The sequence below is a fragment of the Lottia gigantea genome, assembly GCF_000327385.1.
Source record: "Lottia gigantea unplaced genomic scaffold LOTGIsca_9, whole genome shotgun sequence".
Taxonomy (NCBI): domain Eukaryota; kingdom Metazoa; phylum Mollusca; class Gastropoda; family Lottiidae; genus Lottia; species Lottia gigantea.
This window is the reverse complement of record NW_008710950.1, coordinates 2,257,603-2,279,276: the sequence shown is the minus strand read 5'-3', so window position 1 is coordinate 2,279,276 and position 21,674 is coordinate 2,257,603. Positions and strand designations below refer to the sequence as shown.

General features: G+C 31.6%; 4 protein-coding genes across 4 annotated transcripts; 2 read left to right on the top strand and 2 right to left on the bottom strand.

The window, feature by feature from the left end:
* Positions 1-232: 232 nt before the first annotated feature.
* Positions 233-5,158, bottom strand: LOTGIDRAFT_229774 (hypothetical protein). Its single transcript, XM_009068284.1, has 5 exons — positions 5,031-5,158; positions 3,638-3,820; positions 3,055-3,180; positions 2,139-2,380; positions 233-1,783 (listed from the first exon to the last, which is right to left on the bottom strand). The coding sequence occupies exons 2-5, from the start codon at positions 3,815-3,817 to the stop codon at positions 346-348; spliced, it is 1,986 nt and encodes a 661-aa protein (XP_009066532.1). The 5' UTR covers positions 3,818-3,820; positions 5,031-5,158; the 3' UTR covers positions 233-345.
* A 1,273-nt stretch (positions 5,159-6,431) lies between these two features.
* On the top strand, positions 6,432-9,647 carry LOTGIDRAFT_229773 (hypothetical protein; the record flags this gene model as incomplete). The annotated part of the gene is made up of 8 exons (XM_009068283.1): positions 6,432-6,494; positions 7,085-7,226; positions 7,452-7,520; positions 7,827-7,922; positions 8,093-8,218; positions 8,465-8,666; positions 8,948-9,085; positions 9,458-9,647. The coding sequence occupies 8 exons, from the start codon at positions 6,432-6,434 to the stop codon at positions 9,645-9,647; spliced, it is 1,026 nt and encodes a 341-aa protein (XP_009066531.1).
* Positions 9,648-14,903: 5,256 nt separating this feature from the next.
* LOTGIDRAFT_73337 (hypothetical protein) lies at positions 14,904-17,244 on the bottom strand (the record flags this gene model as incomplete). Its single annotated transcript, XM_009068152.1, has 5 exons — positions 14,904-15,199; positions 15,351-15,449; positions 16,120-16,285; positions 16,594-16,718; positions 17,067-17,244. Coding segments are annotated over 5 exons (864 nt in total), but the record flags the coding sequence as incomplete, so codon positions are not given.
* An 834-nt stretch (positions 17,245-18,078) lies between these two features.
* Positions 18,079-21,674, top strand: LOTGIDRAFT_211364 (hypothetical protein). Its single transcript, XM_009068282.1, has 9 exons — positions 18,079-18,160; positions 18,559-18,618; positions 18,757-18,819; positions 18,966-19,053; positions 19,275-19,374; positions 19,828-19,931; positions 20,146-20,255; positions 21,167-21,243; positions 21,482-21,674. The coding sequence occupies exons 1-9, from the start codon at positions 18,122-18,124 to the stop codon at positions 21,582-21,584; spliced, it is 744 nt and encodes a 247-aa protein (XP_009066530.1). The 5' UTR covers positions 18,079-18,121; the 3' UTR covers positions 21,585-21,674.

The window sequence follows — 21,674 nt, the reverse complement described above, 5'->3', positions numbered from 1 at the left end:
CAACCTCCTTAGTCGCACAGTGTACATTAACAGATAATAGAGATCTCAATTTCATCTTTGTTTTTCTCAGTTTTGCAATTAAAATCCGACGTAAGGGTCTCTTAATGCTAAACAACAACAAAATATAGTGTAAAAAATTATGTTATGCTGATGACGACGTGAACACCGTCATTTGGTGGATGATATACCCAATTGTTTCTTTACTCAATATAGATAAGCAAACATGGCTATATAAGGAATTAGAGTAATTTAATTAACAATAAAGAAATATATAATAAATAAATCACAATAAAGATACAGCCGAATTTCACATCAGAGGATCAACACAATACTTCATAGTAATCACTACATAAAGAGTGTAGTTTGGGTATGGGAATCAGTTAAATTCGTAAAGAAATCTATTGTATTAAATGTAGTTTGAGTCTCCATATCAGTCAAGTCATGTTGGTTTACGTTTGTTTGTGTCTCAGTTGTAACCAATGGTTCAAATAGAAGCACTCGATCAGATCCAGTCGAAGTACTTGACATCATCCTATCACTCTGTGGTCGATTTCCAACATTTATCTCGCCTGGATAAGTAAGACCTGTTGCCAGAGTCTGAGTTTCAATATCTGATAATCCGACTTCAGGAAAGAGATCATCAGTGGTTTGAGTTTCCATATTATTCATTAAGAAGTTCAGTAGTTCTTCCTCAACTGTTTGTGTTTGAATATCAATGACCGTGGAAAGAGGGTTATTTTGAGTATCTGACTGAAGTAAATGGTCTAAATCAGAGGCTGATGTTACTGTTTGAGATTCAGAATCCATTGATGTAGAAAATGTTGATCCTAATGATGGATCTCCCAAAGTAGGTCTTCTTGGGGTCATAGTGGTGTTATTCATGGGCATAAAATTGGTCAATGTTGCATCTGCCAATAAATCTAGATTTTGTTCAAGGAGACGTTTTTTGCAAGGTACATGATAGTCAGGTAAAAGTTCCAAGTAACGTGAGCTAGATGGTATAGACTGATAAGGTGTTTGAGTTTCAATATTTTGTAATAAATTTGTCTGCTGATGAAAGAATGATAGATTTGTTTGTGTGGAATTATTAATGTCTAAAACTAATTCTGATATAACAGGATCTGGACCACAACCTACATGAGACATCTTTTTCCAAATTTTACGTTTTCGTCTTTTATTACAAAATGTGGTGTTGGTTTGAACTTCACATGTTTTCTTTTTAAATGCTTTACGTATCTGAGTTGATGTTGGAATTTTAGCAGTTTTAATTGCTCTATCTAGAATATTCTCTGTTGATGTTTGAGTACCAGCAATACTACAAGTTGTCTTTTTCGGTAAAAAAGACATTGATGTTTGCATACCAGTGGAAGAAAGTTTTTGAGGAGGATCAGCCTGTGTTCCTGTAGAAGCTAATGACACAGAGTTTAAAGAGGTCAATGTTTCAATACCATAAATATCAGTTTGAATTTCTGCTACAGAACATACTGGACTTTGATCTCTGGTTAAATCATCCTTATTAATTCTGTTTGCTTGATCTTGATCATTGATTAACTTGGATGATTTTGCAGAAATTCCAACTTGTGGTAGACCTATACATAAAGACTGTAAATTATTGGTAGCTGACGGTAAACCGCGGACTATAGTTGCTGAAGAATAGGTTGGTTTAGGTAATATTCTAGGATGTTGAGGTGATGGTGATGGAGTAACAACAGGTTGACTAGATTGATTTATCACAATTAAACATGGATTCATCGGTACTGGTGATGAGCTGTTCTCTTTGATTCTACAACAGAAAATGAATAATGAAAACAATGTTTCATATTAGATAGAGATACTGATGTACATCCAGGGATATTTCCATCTCCTTATAAAAACAGTCTATTTTGTTTTAGGGTAGAATTAATATAATTGAAATTTAACTCGGATTTACAAGGTGCTCATTAGCACTTTCACCAACTCAAAATGGTATATATGGTTCTACATTCAACTAGAAGAATGTTCTTTGTTCTTCTATAAAATTTAAGAAAGCAGCAAAATTGTTTGAGTATTGTGGTAATTTTGACAAAATTTATAAAAATAACCACAGCTTTGAGATATTTGGTGGAAGTCTATGACTATAGGTTAGAGCAATTTCTCACCTGCTCTTCTCCAGGTGTTTATTTCCTCTCCTTGAAGATTTAGCTGAAGATGGTGGTTCGTGGCCATGTCTTCTGCAATGTGTTAATACAGCCTCAGGGGTAGTATATGGACATTTACAACTAACACATTCAAATACTTGACCACATGTTTCTTTGTGTCTGTTTAAATCTCTTTCAAATGCAAAGCCTTTCTGGCACATGCTACACTTATACTTCTTATCACCATGAACTTTACCATAATGCTAATGAAAAAGAAGAAATTCACATAACTGATAACATTTCTTAATGATCTTATCCACCTTGAAATAAATTTGAGAAGGTTGCAGCTGTTCAGTTAGTATTGTGCTTGCTTGTTACATTGAAGGTCAGGGGTTAAAATCGGGCATAGACTGATATATACTTTCATATTCATCAACCCCCATCAGTGATGCACTTTGGAATAGTTAAGCTACTCATTTACATGGGACAAAAACTGAGTCCCTGTGTGCTACGAACTAAAGATCCCTTGACAGTCGGAAATCGAAAGATAGCTTGCCAGACAAGGTAACATACGCCCACTACCAGCTATCAGAAATGATAACAAAATATTTGGTGGCTTAATAATGTATTTTCAAATAATCTTAAAATCAAAGTCAAAGCAAAAACCTGAAACAGTTCATAAAATTATCATCAAATGAACAATGTCTCAAGGGCAATAACTCTGAAGAGAAGTAGGACTTAATACTCCATTTCATTTCATTTTTCAAGGTCAAAACTAATTGGAATTGAAAAATGTCCTACTGTTGTTGAAACAAAAAGTCCATCATCAGGGTACCAGGTGTAAAAATGGAAATGTAAATAATAAGTCTGTTTTATATGATTAGAAGGTTAAGGGCAATAACAATCCAGTTTAATATATATGAATAACATACCTTACCTGTTTTAAGTATTTTAACTTAGTAAAATGTTTAGTTGAATGGTGGCGACAGTCAACAAGAGGACAAAAGTATCGATATCTGTAAACAACATTAGAGTTTTTAACAGGTTTAACAGGAACAGTAGACTAAAATAGAATAAGGATGTTGGAAGAATTTCACTTAGTATTAATTAGAATATCATAGAAGTATAAGCTTATGCCCGTAAATCCTTTTCCTCATTCACAAGCAATGTAAGGCTATATACATTAAACTTAAAGGGATTGTAAAGAAGGTTTTTTATTTGTATCAGGGACACTGATGGCATCAATTTGAACAATTCCAATATTCAATCAGACGTCTGTGAATCCTTTGTTTGATGAAGTCATTAATCGCGAAAAGTGCTTTATCACATCATTTCCATGTAAATAAGAAACTTTGGTGAAGTGAACAATGAACTAAAAATATTGTAATAAAACAGGCTTATACTTTTTTTTTTGAACTAGCAAGGTATAACATACTCTTTCAGTATATCTGATCCCACATACCTGATGGGTTTATTACATAACCATCTTTAGTCTATTAATTAATTTTCATTTGACTAACCTGTTTTGGTTCAGGGTGTGATTTATTTTTATGAAAGAGATATGATCCACCACTAGTGAATGTTTTATTGCAGCCTTCAATGTCACACACAATATGATTTTTCACTTCAGTACTTATTTCAGATTCTTTTGGTGTAACATCAATAATTTCTACTCTGTTTGTTAAATTTGTCTCTTTCATTTCCTGTAAAAATTTAACTTATTGTATTACTACATGTATATTACATCAGCGTTCCAAATCAGCATAACCTGACGAGGTTAAAACAATTCGTTTGCAGCGTTACTTGAATTACCGATATATGAAAATTTTTCTCTAGCCCTATGAGCTTATATACACTCAAGTAACCTAATTTCGTGGAAGCCTATTATTCCCGGATTTCCGGAAATGATTAATAATTTACATGTGCGGCCTCGCGTGACCTCTGCATTTGCTTGTTTTGATAAACATGTGTTATCTCTACAATGTCAGCTAGTAGAATGAATCCAGTAGTTTCAAGCAAGGTAAAATGTATTAATGTATACTTTGACAAATACAAAATGCCGGATTTCAGTTATTACCAAACGTCACCATTTTTTATCGGCCGAATTTCCTTATAATCCCAAGTGGTAATCGGAATTCCAAGTGTCGTCTGGTAGAATGTAGTCCAACGAATGAAGTCACGTGATCAACTAGCGGATTCCGTGTCAGCAGAAAATTTCTATGGAACACAAAGTGGACCATATTCTTATGTTGTTTCAATGACTTTTAGCAATAAATCACGCTACATATCTTATTTTGTCAGTCACTATTTTTTTTTTTAAATCGTGGTTCTTTGAAGGAATTGTCTAGTTATAATGACTTGATATTAAAGATAAATACTAAGGGAAATTAATTATACCACCCGGTATCCATACAACGTGTTTTTCTAGACTTATTTATAGATCAAACATTGTACACGAAAATAGGTGACGCATTCTGCCTCCGTTGCTGAGTTGGTTGCTCATGAAATATGGGTCAAAGTGAAGGATTCATAAAGAAAATCGAAATAAACCAATCTTAATTATTTTGTAGAATATCTGAGGAAACATCTAAGACATAAAAAAAAAAAAAATTTGTTCTTTTAAATTTGACGAAATTCGTTGTTGAAACCTTATATCCACGAAAATAGGTTACACCACTGTAATACTAATTTCAACTCAGAGTCATTCTAAATTATCAGAACTACATAATTCAAGAATTGGTAAGCATTGAATTTAATGATGATATTCCATTCACATGGAGAGGTTAGGGGTCATCTAGACCTACCGCTGTCCACTAATAAATTCACTGACTGATACTATTTTAGTGCGATAATAATTTTGGTATTATTTTGTTCAGCTAGGCTAACATCCTATAAGCCTAATATAGCTCAAACCTGATTAAGACAACACACTGTCTGTTAGGAAGCACACAGACACCATACTCCTCAGAGGTCTTTGACATTTATTTAGTTATGTGCATTGACAATTTGGTTGTCAATGCATACTTACTACAGTATTTCATTGTTTTCTTTAAGAAAATGTACGAAACAATATTAGAATACGCAATTTCATGTTTCAATAAAACTCTAAACCTTTTCAAATTTTCAAAAGTAAGTAGCTCTATGCATCGAACTGTATAGTATACATTTCTATGATCTATTGAACTAATTGCAAATGAGAACAGGAGAACAGAAGAGGAGAATGAAATATTTTCTAATGATTATTTCGTTTCTAAATCTATCCAAAATTTTATTAATCCAAGATGTCAGCCTCCATAAACTTCCATTCCCCTGGAGGAAAATTAAATTTTGAGATTTCCAGATTCGACAAGGAAAATGAAAATATACAGACAGTGCGAGATCAAACTTTTAATAATTCAGTAAGATTTTATCGCTCACAATATTAATCCCGGTTTCCCCCTGTCAGTGATGCAGGTAAGTGGGACGGACATGGAAAAAGCGTCTAGTTGTTCGGGACAATAATCCGAGGCCCCGTGCGCTACAGGCTGTGCACGTTAAAGATCCCTCGACAATTGAAAATCGAAAAAGAGCAGGCTTATGCCGCTGTCCTGGCAAAATTTCCTTCATTACACTCTGCATGGCGTTGCCCGTCTTCATTAGTCCACATGGTGCAGAAAAGTAGGACGATGCAACCAAACTATTGACTTAATTTTTGATATGGATAGTAAACTGGGCAGCTAATCTGTTGCAATGATTTTGAATCTGAAGTAATGAATTGCATGTTATATAACTTTCACCCCTTCATTATGATATTCAATAAAATGTGCTGACTCGTTGTGTTACGCATTTGGTACTCATTTCCGTTTTCACGGAACCTTGAGCTAAACTTGAGCTTGGATAAATTTTACCTCTCTTTCCATTTAAAAAACTCTGCAGAATCCAGGATATGGCTTATTCAATTTATGAGATAAGGGGGGGTTAATACCATTCGGGTTAATTTTCCAAAAGTGCTTAGATCAAAATTTAGTTCAATTTTAGGTTTATTTATATACCAAGTTTTATCCAAAACGTCTACATTTCATGTGTATGCATGGACATATCAAATTTTATCCTTTACGGTGTTTACGAACAAATGTGAACAAGCAGAGGGGTTGTCAAAAGGACAGACTGATGGATAGACCGACGGACGGGTGGCAAACCATCAGAAAGACTGACCATCTTACATATATTCTTACAAATGTTTTTAACATTGTATATAAAATGCCTGAAGATCCTGAAAATGTGAAAGAAATTTCCATTGATTGACAACCATCTTGAAACTTAGAGAGTAACAAGATGGCACCTAGTGAGAAGACTCTCTTCATATATGACACTGATAGCCTTATGACAAGGTTAGCGGTAATTTGCACATCATGAATGGGAGCGAAAAGTATACTGATCATATGGCTTTTTATTCTGAAGTTAGACTTTTAAAAGATTACCAGTCAAATCGTTTTCATGTCAACTTATCAACAAATTTATGTTAGTGAACTCGTCCACTAACAAAAATTTGACGAAAGACAACTTGATGATTTATTCATGTAAACTTATCATTTGGGATATGCATGAAATCATACCCCTTAGGAATGCAGGCTGTGACAAAGGCATAAGGAGACCATACAAAATATTCATATTCAAATAAAAACTTGTTCTGAAACAATTTTGTTTATTGTCCATACATGTATAACTATTATAGTTTTTATGTGGATGTTTGAACTCTGATTGCATAAAATATCACATTCTCTTATATTTGTAAGCTACATTCTGCATGCTAGAACACAATATCATTTAATACTATATATTAATATATAGAATACTTACTGCATTTTGAAGAAAACTAAGCTTATATTGTATTATGTCTACAAGAAATGTTAATAGAAGAACATGAATGAAACGTAAAATGTGAAATAAATACTTCATTGAATATTTTGTACTTTTTTTAATTGTAGATTTCGGTGATATGTCCTGGTATATCTAAACCTCCTGTAGAATGGATTAAAAATATAGTGGATGATTTAAGTTATGAAGTAAAAAATGTTCCTGTTTCTATGTTAATCGAAGAAGAATTTTTGGGTGCATTTTCAAGAAATGGTAAAACTGACTTATATATAACTTAACAATATGAGAGTCAATTTGTATCAAAAATATCAAGTATTATATATACATATTTCTAGTTATTAGATTGAATGTCAAATTCATGTGAAAAGAAGTTTTAAAACTAATTAAAATTAAAGATGGCAAAAATCAAGGGAAGTAAAAAGCCGTCTTAAATCTGTCTTATTCAATCCTTAAAGTGTTGTTCAAAATGTTTTATAGGTAAATTACAAGTTTTATCAACTGGAAGATTTATAGATACAGATAATTGTATATCATTTTTACCTACAGGTAAATCTACCAATCTACAATTTAATCTTGATATTTTTCATGAACAGAAGTGGGCCTCTAATGTTGAGACCTTTAGTAGCTGTCCTTTTTTTTCTTATATATGTAGTTTGTTTGATTGGTATTTGACCAAATTCAATAACCATAGATAGCTCAGTTATTAGTTTTTTGAATCTGTGACATGATCATAATTTTGAGTTCCAGCAATAAAAGGCTGATAAATAGAAACAAATTAAAGAAACCTAACCAAAAATTGTCACATTATTGATATTATCAAAAAGAAAATATTTTTAACTTCTTTTAATTCAGGTAAACTGATATTACATGTAAATAAAGATACATATATTAGTTTAGGATTGGAGGGATCAAAATCTCAATACTATAAAAATAAACAGACCAAATATGGTAGTTATTATTTTTAAATCTTATCAAAATATCAACAAAACATGTCTGAAATTACTCTTCAGTTGTCATTGTCATATCAATTGCAGGCAAAGGATGGAATAAACTTTTAGAGTTGTCTGTTGTCTACAGGCAGATTTTAACATTTCAAGTAATATTTTGTACAATTTCAGTGGTAGAGGTGGATACAAACACTTCTAGTTTTATTCCTGGCAAAAATTACTATGAGAGAGTAAGAACTTGTTTCAGAAACCAACCAGACTTGGTGTTCAATCTTCTTGTCAATTGGGAACCACCAGGTAAGTAATATATATTTTGTTTCTGAGTTATTGCCTGATTTTCATATATTTGAAATTTAGCAAGATTAAGCATTGCTACATATCCTTAATCGAAAGAAATGTGTTTGACTTGACATGTCCAGAAAATATGATCTAATCAACTGTGACTACCTTGGTCTATTATGTCTATTATGTAAAATGATGGATTTTACCTGAAAGGTACCATATTAAGGTTATAATGTCAATGTTTTATTATTTCTTTCACAGATGAAAATATATGTTCGACATCTTTGAAAGTATATTTTGAGAAGAAAGGATTAGAAGTGGTATGTTCAAATCTAGAAATAGTATATCGTCAAACAAAAAATCAAACCATACCCTGCATAGAATCTAGCCAGCTTGATACTAGCAATAATAACTATGAAGAAATATTTGAATGGTTGGGATGTGTTGCTTGTGATATTGATCTGTAAGTAGACGTTATCGAAGTAGAAAAATATTTGTTTTCTAAAATTGAAAGAACTCTATCATAGGTCATTGATTCAAAGAAGTGGCTGTTTCAGCATAAAGAAATGTCGAAAATCATTTGAATGGACATTCATCTTGGACCAATGAGAGGAATAAAAAACAAATATGCATAAGCAAATATTAATACTCTACTGTTCTACTGTTAGTTGGTTTTTATAACATAAAACAATGTAAAATTTATAATATTTTTATGTGTAGTAATAAGTAAGTATCCATTTTTAGCCAGGAGATAAACAGTGAAAGTTATTTATCAACATTGTCGTGTCCAGAACCTAATAATATAATAAATACTAGTTGTTATTATCAACTTAAGGGTTTCATTACCTCATCACAGATACAATACTTACTACACATTATCAGGTTTGTTTGATTAATTACATTTATTTTTATGATGAATCTATTGCAATTAGTGTCCTGTTGTAAATACATGTATTTGCTTGTCTTGTGGACAAGGTTGTTCTTATGGTTGTTCTATAACTATCCGCCTAAAGCTGTAGGATCCAAGTTGGAAGACTTTATTGACTGAGCTCCACTAAAAAAAAAGTGATGTGGCAGGTGATACTAGAGAAGAGAACATGCTCACCCTTATGCAAAACCTGTTGCCGCTCTGCCACTGGATTTGTCAATTCAGAATCTCTATTAGTTAATGATATTTTTTATGTATACAAATGTAAAAATCGCCTGGCTGTTACTGTTAGGCAACTGTTAATTCAATATAACAAATATTTTTAGAAAAAGTCTTGAAGATCATCCTGAATGTCCCTGGATAAATGTGACTGTGCATGGTTTCTCAGATTCACCAGTCTCAAGTAGTAATAAAGAACATGGCTATCATGAAGGAGGAGATTATATATATTCTTTTATCATATTTCCTAATCAAACTTATTGGTTGTATAAAGCTACAGACTTATATGATACCTAAATATCATTAATGCAAAATACTGTCACTAAATAAACAAAGAAAGAAACCTACAATCTTGGTTGTATCTGAGGATAATGCCAAACTTTATTACATAATATTGATTACAACATTCTACAAGATTTATAGTATTATTAAACACACAAGCAAGCGGTATGTGTGCTGTCTATTCCATATCAAAAGAAAATTTTTGGGTTCTTGGTTTAAAAATTTGCAAAACTGGTGAAAGCTAGTATACTCTGTTGATATAGTTGTTTGCTTTACAAGCTGATAAATCTCATTTTCAACTATTCATAGCTTAATATATCATGTAATAGTTGGACATACTAGTTCTCTTGCAATTTATAGACAATGAACAAATTTTCAAGTCATTGTTACATTCTCACTACCAATTATTACAATGACATCATGATAATGTAATATCTGTACAAAGAATGTTTTTATTGAATCGCAGAACCATAGTTCTAATTTTCATTCTGAAAAGTGATACAGATAGCTGAAAATGAGCGCTGTTAGCTGGTAAATATGTCTGTAAATATTTATTTTATCCCTATAAGACTTGTCATTGATAGTTCTGATAAGGTGAGAAAAAAATACACGTTCCATCATAGTTATGTTTAATAGCATAGCTGCAATAATAAATAATATAATAAACTATATAAAATGAGATATATCATATCATATCACAAGGTTATAGGAAAATAACATCCTTATATTCAATATAAATATATCACAGATATAATATGAGATTTCAAATATAAAACAGTACTTATCAAATAGACAGAGGGTCCAAAAAAGCAAGATCAATAAACAAAAAGCCATGTCCTTATAGGCACATTTAATCATGCTGTTGGTAAAATAAGCGCAAGAAAACACAAGTCATACATTTTCAGTTTCATTTTTTGAGAACAAAAAAATGTCATTCTGTTCCTAGTGATTGCAATATAATTATCTACAGTAAATAAGTACATACACACATTCCAAGTTTAATCATTTAAGAAATTTAGGTTCCAGAGCTTTTGTGGACATCAAAATAGAGAGATATGGGTGAAAATAAGATTCAAACAGAAAGATACACTGACTGAATAGAAAGTTTAAAAAATGAAATAGGAAGTAAGATTGAAGAAAAAATATTTCACTCAGTGGAATTAAAAGGAAAACAGATTAAACAAACAGAAATATATCTCTCAGAGTTAACTCATAGAATACAAAAGCAGTTTAACACTTTATAAGTTAAAAATCTTGACTAATACTTTCAAGTTTTCTCAGCAGCATAATATATAATGATGTTATCAATATCAAGAGAAATCTGTACATTTAAGTTTTAACTGATGATAAGGCAGATTTTCTTTTATCAGAGTCAAATAAATCAGCTTCCTTCTCCAGTAACCAATCATAATAACAAAATCCACTTTTACTTTTGCCTAATGATTGGAGATAAAGGCGTAATGCACCTTGACTATTATTTCGTACTAGTCTACTGTCACTATGTTTACTTCCTACAGATACAGCAGCCTTCCTCTTTTCGTCTTCACGTTGACTCAACCAAGTCTCGTAAGAATTACCTTTTTCAAATTCTTCTTTTTTCCTAAATACAAATTTAATATCTGACTCAGTATTTTACAGGTATGTGTACAATTAACGGTATTGTAGTAATTTTGTCTGAATCTTTGTTGTAAATGGTATTAATTAATTAATTAATCTGCATCAATAAAATCATTCTATCATTTTTCATATTGATCAAACATGATTATAAAAATAAGTACAAGCAAGCCATTTTGGTCAATCAAAAATCTCATGATTTCTTATGAATGGCAAAATCAGGAGTAAAGGTAGTATAGTAATGGACTCCTCCAAGGAGGAGTACCATCAGGTGTTACGAAAAGAGTAAACATGGTCTACTTTGCGTGCAACATCCACCACTACTACCCTGGTCAAAATCATGAGATACCAGATCAATTTATGCCAAACAAAACAAATCAGCCAAAATTCCAGAAGCATATATATTGTATTTATCAAGGAGTTCTCCATAATTACCATAAAATTTCCTGTATGGCATTTGAAGATTGTGTGTCAAGTTACCATGTTTCAGCAATTTCAAAATTAATACTCAAACTTTAGCTAGCTACAAAGTCCTCATATATAGACTGTTATATTAGTCTTAAATGTATAGTTTATATAACTTAAGGGATATAATCGTGTAAATATTTTCTGTTTAAAAGCTTACTTTTCTTCCTCCTCAAATTTTTTCTTCGCCTTTACTTTCTTTCTTTCAGCTATCATTTGACGTTCATTTTCAGTTCTTTTATACAACCAATCATCAAAATTCTTTGGTAATCTAGCTTTTCTCATTTCAATTCTGAAATTTAACAGTTTTCAGGGTATAGTTTTCAAAACCCATAATTTCCAAACAAAAATTGTCGTTTGGTTCTTGACAGATCATAACTTGTAATTAATAAATTTGTTATTTTAGATGACATGTCTTTGAAAGGGCTTTAAAAAAATTTCAAAAATGAGTATTCTACTAGAATTAATTGACCCTTGGTGACTTATAACTTCAATGTGCACAATGTGGGAAAAATATACACTGATTACAACCAAACAATTAGTATTACATAAACATTTACTATATCCAGTTACTATTAAAGCAGACTAGTTGTTACAGTGCTGGAATAAAGGTGCAACCAGGTTTATAACAGTGTAGTATTACTTCATTAGTTAATAATAAGATTACAATGAAATTTGTAATTTTACCCTAATATATAACTTGATTTTCTGTCCAATTCACTGATAACACAAATAACATTAAAAAAACAAATTTATGATATCGAATTAAAAAACTTAAATCATGAAATGGTTTCATTTACATTGTGAATAACATAACTACAATTTGATTAAATAAAATAAAAAGATCATGATCATATAATTTACTATATATACAATTGACATTGATCAGTAGGTACAAGAAACACCCAATACTAGAAAATTTCAGTTAAAGAAAGATACATACTCCAATGTCTCAGCTGATGCTACACGTTTAGATGATGTTTCCTGAATAGCAGGTAATCGACCTGTAATAATAATTAAAAACTAGAGCCACACGTGGCACAGAGTGGGACTTTGCAAATGTAGCAAAATGCAAAAGACTGAAAAAATCACGCGCAAGAGCAGTCTAAAGTTGAGAAGAATTCTTTGGAAGATTGTTATAACGGAAGTAGACAGACCTCACAAATGAAAGTATCAGAAGATAGCCAAGGTCAATGACATTTGACATTGAAAGGGAGACGGTCAACAAAGGTCAAGGTTACGAGATACAAGTCATCAAAATTTTTAAATATATACGGCTATAAAACCGGAAGTTGAGATAGGACAGCAAATATAAAAGTATAAATAGATAGCCAATGTGAATGACCTTTGATCCTACAAAAATCAGGGTCAAAAAAGGTCAAGGTCAAAAATTGAAAATTTTGAATTTTCAAAACCTGTTCCTTTTTTGAACTATAAAGCTGAAACAATCGAACTTCTAAGACAACGTGGCTCAACGGATGAAATAATTGTATGCAAAGTTCCATTTTGAACAAATGTATACGTTGCGAGTTATGTCCCTTGCCAAAATTGTCAATAATGAGTAATTTAACCCGGATGTGCTACGCCCACCTCAATTTCTTTTGCATAGGTTAAATGATATTCTGAATGTTATGTTGTGTTCCAAATTTAAAGCTTCTACATCATACAGGTCAAAAGATATAAGTCAACAAGAGTCAATAAAGGTCAAAATAGAAAATTGAAAATATGGAAATTTCAAAACCCGTTCCTTTTTTGGAACTATAAAGCTGAAACAATTGACCTATTAACACAAACTGGCCAAAATAATGAGGTAATTGTGTGCAAAGTTCCTTTTTGAACAAATGTATCCTATGCGAGTTATACCCCTTTCCCAAAATGTAAACAATTAGTAATTCAACCCAGATGTGCCACGCCCACCTCAACTTTTTTGTCATAGGTTAATTCAAATCAAATTGACTTGTTGTGTTCCAAGTTTCAATGTTCTACATAAAATAGGTCATAAGATATATACACACCAAGCTCAAAGAAACAGAAATATTGTAAAAAAAAAACTCAAATTTGAAAAATTCACGAATTTCAATTTTGCTCTAAAAAACGATTGTTATAAATCACTTAAAAGAGCATGAAAAGCACATTAAGAATCCGAAAAAATTAACCCTCTAGGTTAATTAGGTAAAGTGCTAGAGCAGTCCAAAGTTGCGAATTTGGCTGTTTTCGGACAGCTATAAAACCGGAAGTACATATCGGAGGTAAAATGTCAAAGTATTAACTGATAGCTAAGGTCAATGACCTTTGACCTTATGAAGGTCAAGGTCATCAAAGTTCAAGATCACGAGATATGACCCTTCAAACTTTGAAAAAATTCAACCGGATGTTGCAAAAAAGCAAAATTGAGAATCGAAAAACGGCTTCCTAATGTCATGTTTTCTTTCATTTGACACCAAAATTAGTTAAATTGGATGAGCCATTATGTCTGAATAAAAATCGAATCATTTCAGAAAAATGAAAATGGCGGCCAAAGTTTCACGTCTGTTCCGGATTTTTTTTTTCTTCGTTTTTTTGTCATAACTTTGTCTACCTATCAGCATAAAATTTTTTGTCCTATACAAATTACACCGGAAGATATTCAACCGGAAGTGAACATCGATTTCCTGTTTAAACCGGAAGTGAAATTGAAAATTTGACTGTACCATTTTGTTTACTTTCTTAAACTGTCTTTGCTCAATTTTTTTCAGATTAATCAGACAAAAAGCAAAAAAAATGAAAAAAATGCAAAATTTGGCAAAAAAAATGTCTGCGACAAATTTTCGAATTTTGAAATTTTGAAACTGCTATTCTTTCAGATTTTGCCAGTAGATTCCAAAAATGCAAACCCAAAGAAAATTGACAATATGATAACAAACTGGGACTTTGCAGAAGCAAAGTCCCACAATAAAAAAAAACAGAATGGAAGCAAGGATATGAGACTTATACAGGATTGGTAAAAAAAATGGTGCATCTTGACCTTTACTTTGAATGGAGTTATAGGAATTACTTGTTCCTGATGCACAGAATAAAAACTAGAAAAATCTTTTAATTTATTTTTTTTGCAAAGTTTTTCTTACCATCTGAACTACACTCTAATTTAGCTGCTTCATGTCTATCAATTAACTCCTGTATAGCTCGTAGTTCATCATCTCTTTTCTGTTTTCTGGCTACAGATGGATGTGTTTTTCTGGGTGGTGCATTTAATGCTGATCCTTCAAACTCCCCAGGTGGTAATATATTTGTCACATACAGTTGAGATTGATGTCCACTTTTCCACACTGGATATTTTGAATCATTATATTGATGAGCCATTCTAGGAACTCTGCGAGGAGCTGATGCATTCTTGGCTCTTTGTTGCCATCTGAACAAAAATAAATGTCTTTCACAACTTTTATTGCCAAATTTGTCTGCGATTGAGAGAGCTGTCTGTCCGGAATCATCTTCAGCGTCTATTTGGGCACCTGATAAAAATATAACATAATGGCAGTATTTAATATTGATATTTATTTATCTTAAAATTTTGAAGAGATATTAGAGAAGGAGAAAAATAAAATAAGGAGAGTTATAAAATTTTATAATACATTAGCATATCAAAAATGCTATGTATCTTACCCTTTTCAAGCAATAAGTCAATAATATGACCACGACCTCTAGAGGCGGCTAAATGTAATGCTGTTCTTCCTAAAGGTGTGGTTCTCTCAACACTGGCACCTGAAATAGATAAAGACTTGAGCAATAATAAGTGAGTGAGAGATGGTATTCAAAGTTGTGTGCCACTTTTAAAAATGTAACCTTCAATTATGTGTAGATGAAAAAGAACTCACTATTGGCAATTGGCAATATCTGTAGTAACAATAAGGCTCTACCAATTTTCCAAAGTAATAAATGCATAATATGAAAGAATCATTTATTGCAATATCATCATTTTTGTCCCTGTATCATTGATTTTGATTCAAATACTGAATCAAATTAAAGATGGGTTTCCTTGTTTTTTAGTGTCAAATTAAGCAAACTCTTTGATTAATTGGTGTTTCTAATGAATTATCATGTATTCTTAATCATATCATTATGTTCTTATTGCATATTTATGATAACATAAGTTTCAACCAATCATAAATGTTCATGTTTGTACAGTCTGGATAAACAAAAAAGACTTTTTGACCTTTCTTGATCGGTCATTCATCCGAATTCTGTTAGTAATTCCTGAACTAATTTAGCTAATTATGAATTAATTATGGACATGTGAGACAAACTGGTATTTTTCCAAGTCATTATAACACCTCTACTCTAGCATATTCATTTTCATAAATGAAAATAAGGGAACCCATCTTTAAGTGAAATACGTTCGTAAGTTTAGGCATATCAACACAAACTCTCTAACCTGCATCTACTAGTTTACAAACTAAATCATCATGACCTCTATTAGCTGCTATACATAATGCTACAAATGCTCGTTCATCAATCCAGGCTTTTCTTGCCCTTGCTGTCATATATTGACTATTTGGTGTTTGGTAATCAGAAGGATGACTAACTCCTAACCTAAACACCTGTAAAATATTTCATAAAACTAGAAATATTTTCTCCCTGACCTTAGATTACTGAACTGGCTCAATTTTCCATGGGAGTTATTGCATTATCTTATGACAAGTTTTGTATTTTTATTTAACCCTTTTAACAGCTGCTCAAAAGTACATAATTTACTTTAGATATACCCAAGCGGACAGTGAAGGGACCATTAGTATGTGATGTCTGGTAACATTATTATAGAATGCTTTGAGTCATATTACTTGCGAGTTTAGAGTACCAGTATATGACTTCTATTTCATTCACACTCAGTGTTCAAGGGATAACTTACCCACTCAGAGTCTCCATTAACAACTGCTTCAACTAATTCTCTCCATTGTGACCAGACTGTTAATTGTAATGTTGACCCAGGTACAATATCATTTGATTTAATATCACTATCATCTAGTAAATCACCTGTAATGTTATAACATTATTCTTGTATTATAATTATTGTATATTACGTTATGCAACTGTTCAAGAGAGGCCTGTTACTTTTTTAAGGCCCTACATACATTTAAAGAGGAAGTTAACACCAGCTTTGAATAACACAAGCTGTAAAAAAAATCATTCCCCCTTTGGTCAAATATAATAATATCAAGTTTTGTAAACCTTGTGAAATCATTCTTGGATCATCCAATCTTAATAAGAAGGAAGTCAATCTTGTTTTATTATTTTCAAATTTCAAAAAAAATGTTTGTGACCATGCAATATATTATGCCAATTAGTATATAATTTACCTTAGCTTACAATCTATTAACATACCTTCATCAAGAAAGAAAACTCTTTGTAACTGAACAGGAAGTCCTGTAGTAAATTCTATCAGACCTTTCAGTTCATTTATTTTCATTTCTCCATAAACTTTCTTCAGAGCAAACTTCTCATCAGTGTGTAACAGTTTTGCATAAATTGTGAAAAATGAGCGTTCTTTGCCAGAGGATGGGGATTTCTTTTTCTTCTTTCCTACCATTTTTTTTTTTTTTCAAAAACTATTTATATGGGCCTAATTCATAAAATGATATTAATCCATGAAAAAGAAAAACCTGGAATAAGGCAAAGACATAATAGTAAGATATTTTAATGATAAATATAATATCAATAAAATGAGCCCTGATGTCACAGCAGCTGTAGACTATGTATCTGGCTTAATTATAGGGCCTAATATTGTGTATGACAGTACATAATCCTCAAACTTGGTATATCCAGATAGATATGCAGTGGCTTTTCGAGGAATTCTTCGGTAGGGTGGTTGAGTAAAGGCCACAGAATTGTCAAAGACAAAGGGGGCTCACATATACAATTTTCCTTGGCCACTTATAAGTTATATTGGGTTGGGGTGGGGCGGGGCACTTCTGAAAGAAACAAAAGTGAGACAAAAATCACCATTTTGAGCTCACTGTGTTTGGAGAATGATTAATAATTAATGTCAATCAAATAGCAATTCAACCAAATTACCATTTCAGTCAATCTACTTTCTTTCGTCCGCCATGTTGTTTACAATGTAACTATGGGCTGTTCGTTTTGTTGTTCATGATCTCTGTTCTTGATAATTTCAGTTTATATATAAGGAGGTAATGAATTTGTGTTTGATATAATCAATATCAGGTCAATTGATACCAAAATACACATGGAAAAAATGATAATAATTTTGCACACAGTTTCTTACTGATTTTAGAAGGTCTACTTGATCACTCACCTGAATGAAAATCGAATGCGGCCATATCTTCTACCTTTTCAGGGAGATAACTCAGATAATCTGTTAAACCGGAAGTTTCTGGAGGTTAAATAACAATCATTAGAAAGTAAGCTGCAAAGTAGAAATGTTAAGCTCAATTTGCAGGCATGCTATATCTTCTGCTGTAAGTGCTTATAGAACTAAATTCATTTGGTTGGTGGTCAGATTATGAAATTATTATGTGAGAAGTTACATAATAATAACTTACCAAAAAATTCTACTCTGGTTCTGACACTTGACTGACTCAGACTTTCGTCTCACTCTTACTAGGCTACCAGGCTACCAGGCTGCATGATTGACAGACTGAGTCAGTGTCAACTAATTTGGTGAGAGATACCTTTTACGTTACGTGTTAAAACATCTTTATTGTTACGGTACTTTTAATTATAATCTTGGATGTGGGTGGTGGATAAAAGTGAGCAAACTTAACCACTTATTATGCTCTTTATCATAAAGTTTATGGGCACTCAACAGAAGTAAACTAAAATTAATTGATTGATATTGTTGTATTTCATGTTTTAGCGGCCACAAGTTAGAGCTATCCACAAATCGTCATCAAGTTTAAGTGGACATGTATTTGTTGTAAGTATGAATGTTAAGCATTTTGAATTTCCTTGTGCACTTTTATAGCAGAAATTTAAAAAAAAGAAATTCAACTTAGATAAGGTTTTAATTTTCAAAAATAAATTTGCTAATTTTGAAAGGATATTTTTTTTTCAGCACAGGGACACTGACAAGAATAATCCAGATATAAAATTTGAATTTACTGCTGAAAATCAGAAGGTAATGTCAAAATTACATTTTTATAATTTTGAATCTCAGGTTCCACATATAATTTTTTTTTTTACAAATTTAGATAATTTGTCCCTTATTTGTGCATAACATGAATTTAAACTTGATATGAAGTTTGCTTTTTACCTAAATTTTAGAGAGTAGAAGCAATAATGGCAAATTACCCAGAAGGACATAAACAAGCAGCTGTTATACCATTATTAGATTTAGCTCAGAGACAATATGGTTTGTATTTTCTTTATATATATAGCTTTGGATCTGATGAAAATTCATTAAAATCACATTCTGGGAATTATGATTACAATGAAAAACATGATTGACAAAAATACTCAAAATGTCATGTTTACATCTAGATATAATGTACTGAAATCTTTAGAGATCTTTTTTTGTCCTGTCTATTCAATTGATTTCTACCCTTTTATGTTGGTAATTTTATTTTTAAACAGGATGGACACCTATCTCTGTAATGCATACTGTGGCAGATATATTAAAGATGCCTAGAATGAGAGTCTATGAAGTAGCAACCTTTTATACCATGTTCAATAGGTAAAAAATTTATATAATTAGAATTGAGTAAGCTTAAGCCTATAAATTTAATTGAATGCCTGGTTCGATTAAAAACATAAACACTATCAGTCCACTTTATTTAAGGCAGATTAAAAGAGGACTGTAAAGAGGTTTTCTACATTTTTTATGTAGATAGTTATTCTACTTTTAATGGACTGCTCATGATCATGGTTGAAACATGTTAACTTCTGATGTGCACAAATATCTCTGCTCATCTTTAGTAAATCAAAATCATTTTATAGTACATCTTGACAAAAAAACTTGATTTTGATAAACAATTTATTATAACAGTGAAGTAAAATGAATAAGCTTAAACAAATTAGAAAATATCTTACGAATGATGATATACAACAATACAAGTAAAATTTATGAGTTAGCATAGAGAAAATATTAATTTTTTTCACAATTGAAAATAAATATTTATGATTAAAGGGAACCAGTTGGAAAATATTTTGTACAGATCTGCACCACAACACCATGTATGTTAGGAGGAGTTGGTTCTGATGTTATATTAGATGCTATCAAGGAAAATTTGGGTAAACAATAGGTTTAAAAGTCTACAAAATCTAATTGTAATAGTATGGAAGGTCAGAATTAAATTCTGATAAGTGATGTGGATAGTTAAAGTTGAACAGCTGGTGTAGCTAGACTCGATTTTAGTTTCACTCAGCCAACAGGCTCCATTTTGACATGTACATACACCTTGAAAATGGCTTTGTACTGTTTAAACCCCAAATATGATTATTACAGGAGTAAAAGTGGGAGAAACAACCTCAGATGGTATGTTTACATTGAGTGAAGTAGAATGTTTAGGAGCTTGTGTTAACGCACCTATGATTCAAATCAATGATAATTATTATGTACGTATTTAAAACCAGGTTCCCTTATTTTCATTATTTTTACATATGTTCCATTAATGGACGGCAAATACTTACATAAATAGAGATGATGAAAATACCAGTTTGTCTCAAAAGTCAATATTTGGGATTCTAATGGTCAAACTGTCACTTAATAAAGATTGTCAGGTCTCACAATTTCCATAAGGGAGGTATCTCTATGTGTGCCTTTTCGCAGCTGAACATGACCAAGAAAGCTAAATACCAACAGACAAATCTAAAATGGTTATGTTTTCAAAATAGGGAAAAAGACGATGTTTTTTTTAATTTTCTAAATACACAGTGTATTTAATTATATTATTTCTAATTTAAAATATATCTTAAAACACTCTTTAGCTAACAGTTTTTTAAAACGAAAATGTGGCAAGATTATCACTATCTTTTTTAGTCATTGAGTAAACAAGGAATCTATTTTTAGCTTTCTCAGTCGGGTTTCAGTAAATTTGATCCCCAAACTTTTCTACATCCTCACAGAATCTTAGTACTCAAGAGTACTTGATTTATTCATTAGAAACCTCAATCAAAAAATAACTATGATTCGACCAAGATAAATAAGCAAAGGCAAAAACAAAAATGTGAAAACTGTATTAAGAATATATTGTATGAATGCCTGGATGCAAAGGCCAAATGAAGCGGCGTTCATCATTTGTTTCTGAGTTTCATGAAACAAACAATAACCTTACATGGCATTCTCAGATTTCAAGATTATTTCAGTGTTTGTTATAGATTCAAGATTTGGCCATCCCTTATCTGATTTTACACAATTTTGTTTCCAACATTATTGTTTTACTGGTAATAAAATAAATAATAAATAAATAATAAATAAATAAAAAAAGCATGTATGGTGAATCGCTGACTTATACTCTGTATTTTAGGAAGATTTAACAGTAGATGACACCCACAGAATTCTCAATGAGCTGAAAGCTGGAAAAATTCCCAAACCTGGTCCTCAGTAAGTGAAATACTCTCAAAATGAAACTGAGATTGAGGCACTGGCAAATTGTTTTTCATCCTTCTTTATTATATATTATTTGTATATGCCTTTAGGAAAACAAACCTTCTGTCAGCTATTATTTTTGGGAAATCACATTATCTAGCAATCTACCTTTAATTCTACAGTGCCATTTCTCTCATTATTTCAAAACTAAACAAAATTTAACAATATTGAAAAAAAATTGTTTTTATTGCAGGAGTGGTCAAGAATGGAGATTTGCATCAGAACCTAAAACTGGATTGACATCATTAACTGAGGAACCTAAAGGGCCAGGATTTGGTGTACGTAGTGACTTATAGGATAGAGATGAGAATGAACATCTCTTGTGTTAACATGATAAATTATAAACTCTTATTGAGCCCATGTTGAAACTAAATGGATTTAGAATA

Bases quoted from the DNA above. Each gene is read 5' to 3' on its own strand.
- LOTGIDRAFT_229774 (XM_009068284.1), bottom strand. From the start codon at position 3,817: ATGAAAGAGACAAATTTAACAAACAGAGTAGAAATTATTGATGTTACA. The intron at 3,181-3,637 runs GTTAGTCAAATG...ATTCTATTTTAG, and splicing joins CACACCCTGAACCAAAACAG to TCTACTGTTCCTGTTAAACC. The intron at 1,784-2,138 runs GTGAGAAATTGC...TTTCTGTTGTAG, and splicing joins AAACACCTGGAGAAGAGCAG to AATCAAAGAGAACAGCTCAT.
- LOTGIDRAFT_211364 (XM_009068282.1), top strand. From the start codon at position 18,122: ATGTTAAGCTCAATTTGCAGGCATGCTATATCTTCTGCT. The intron at 18,161-18,558 runs GTAAGTGCTTAT...TTCATGTTTTAG, and splicing joins GGCATGCTATATCTTCTGCT to CGGCCACAAGTTAGAGCTAT. The intron at 21,244-21,481 runs GTAAGTGAAATA...TTTTTATTGCAG, and splicing joins ATTCCCAAACCTGGTCCTCA to GAGTGGTCAAGAATGGAGAT.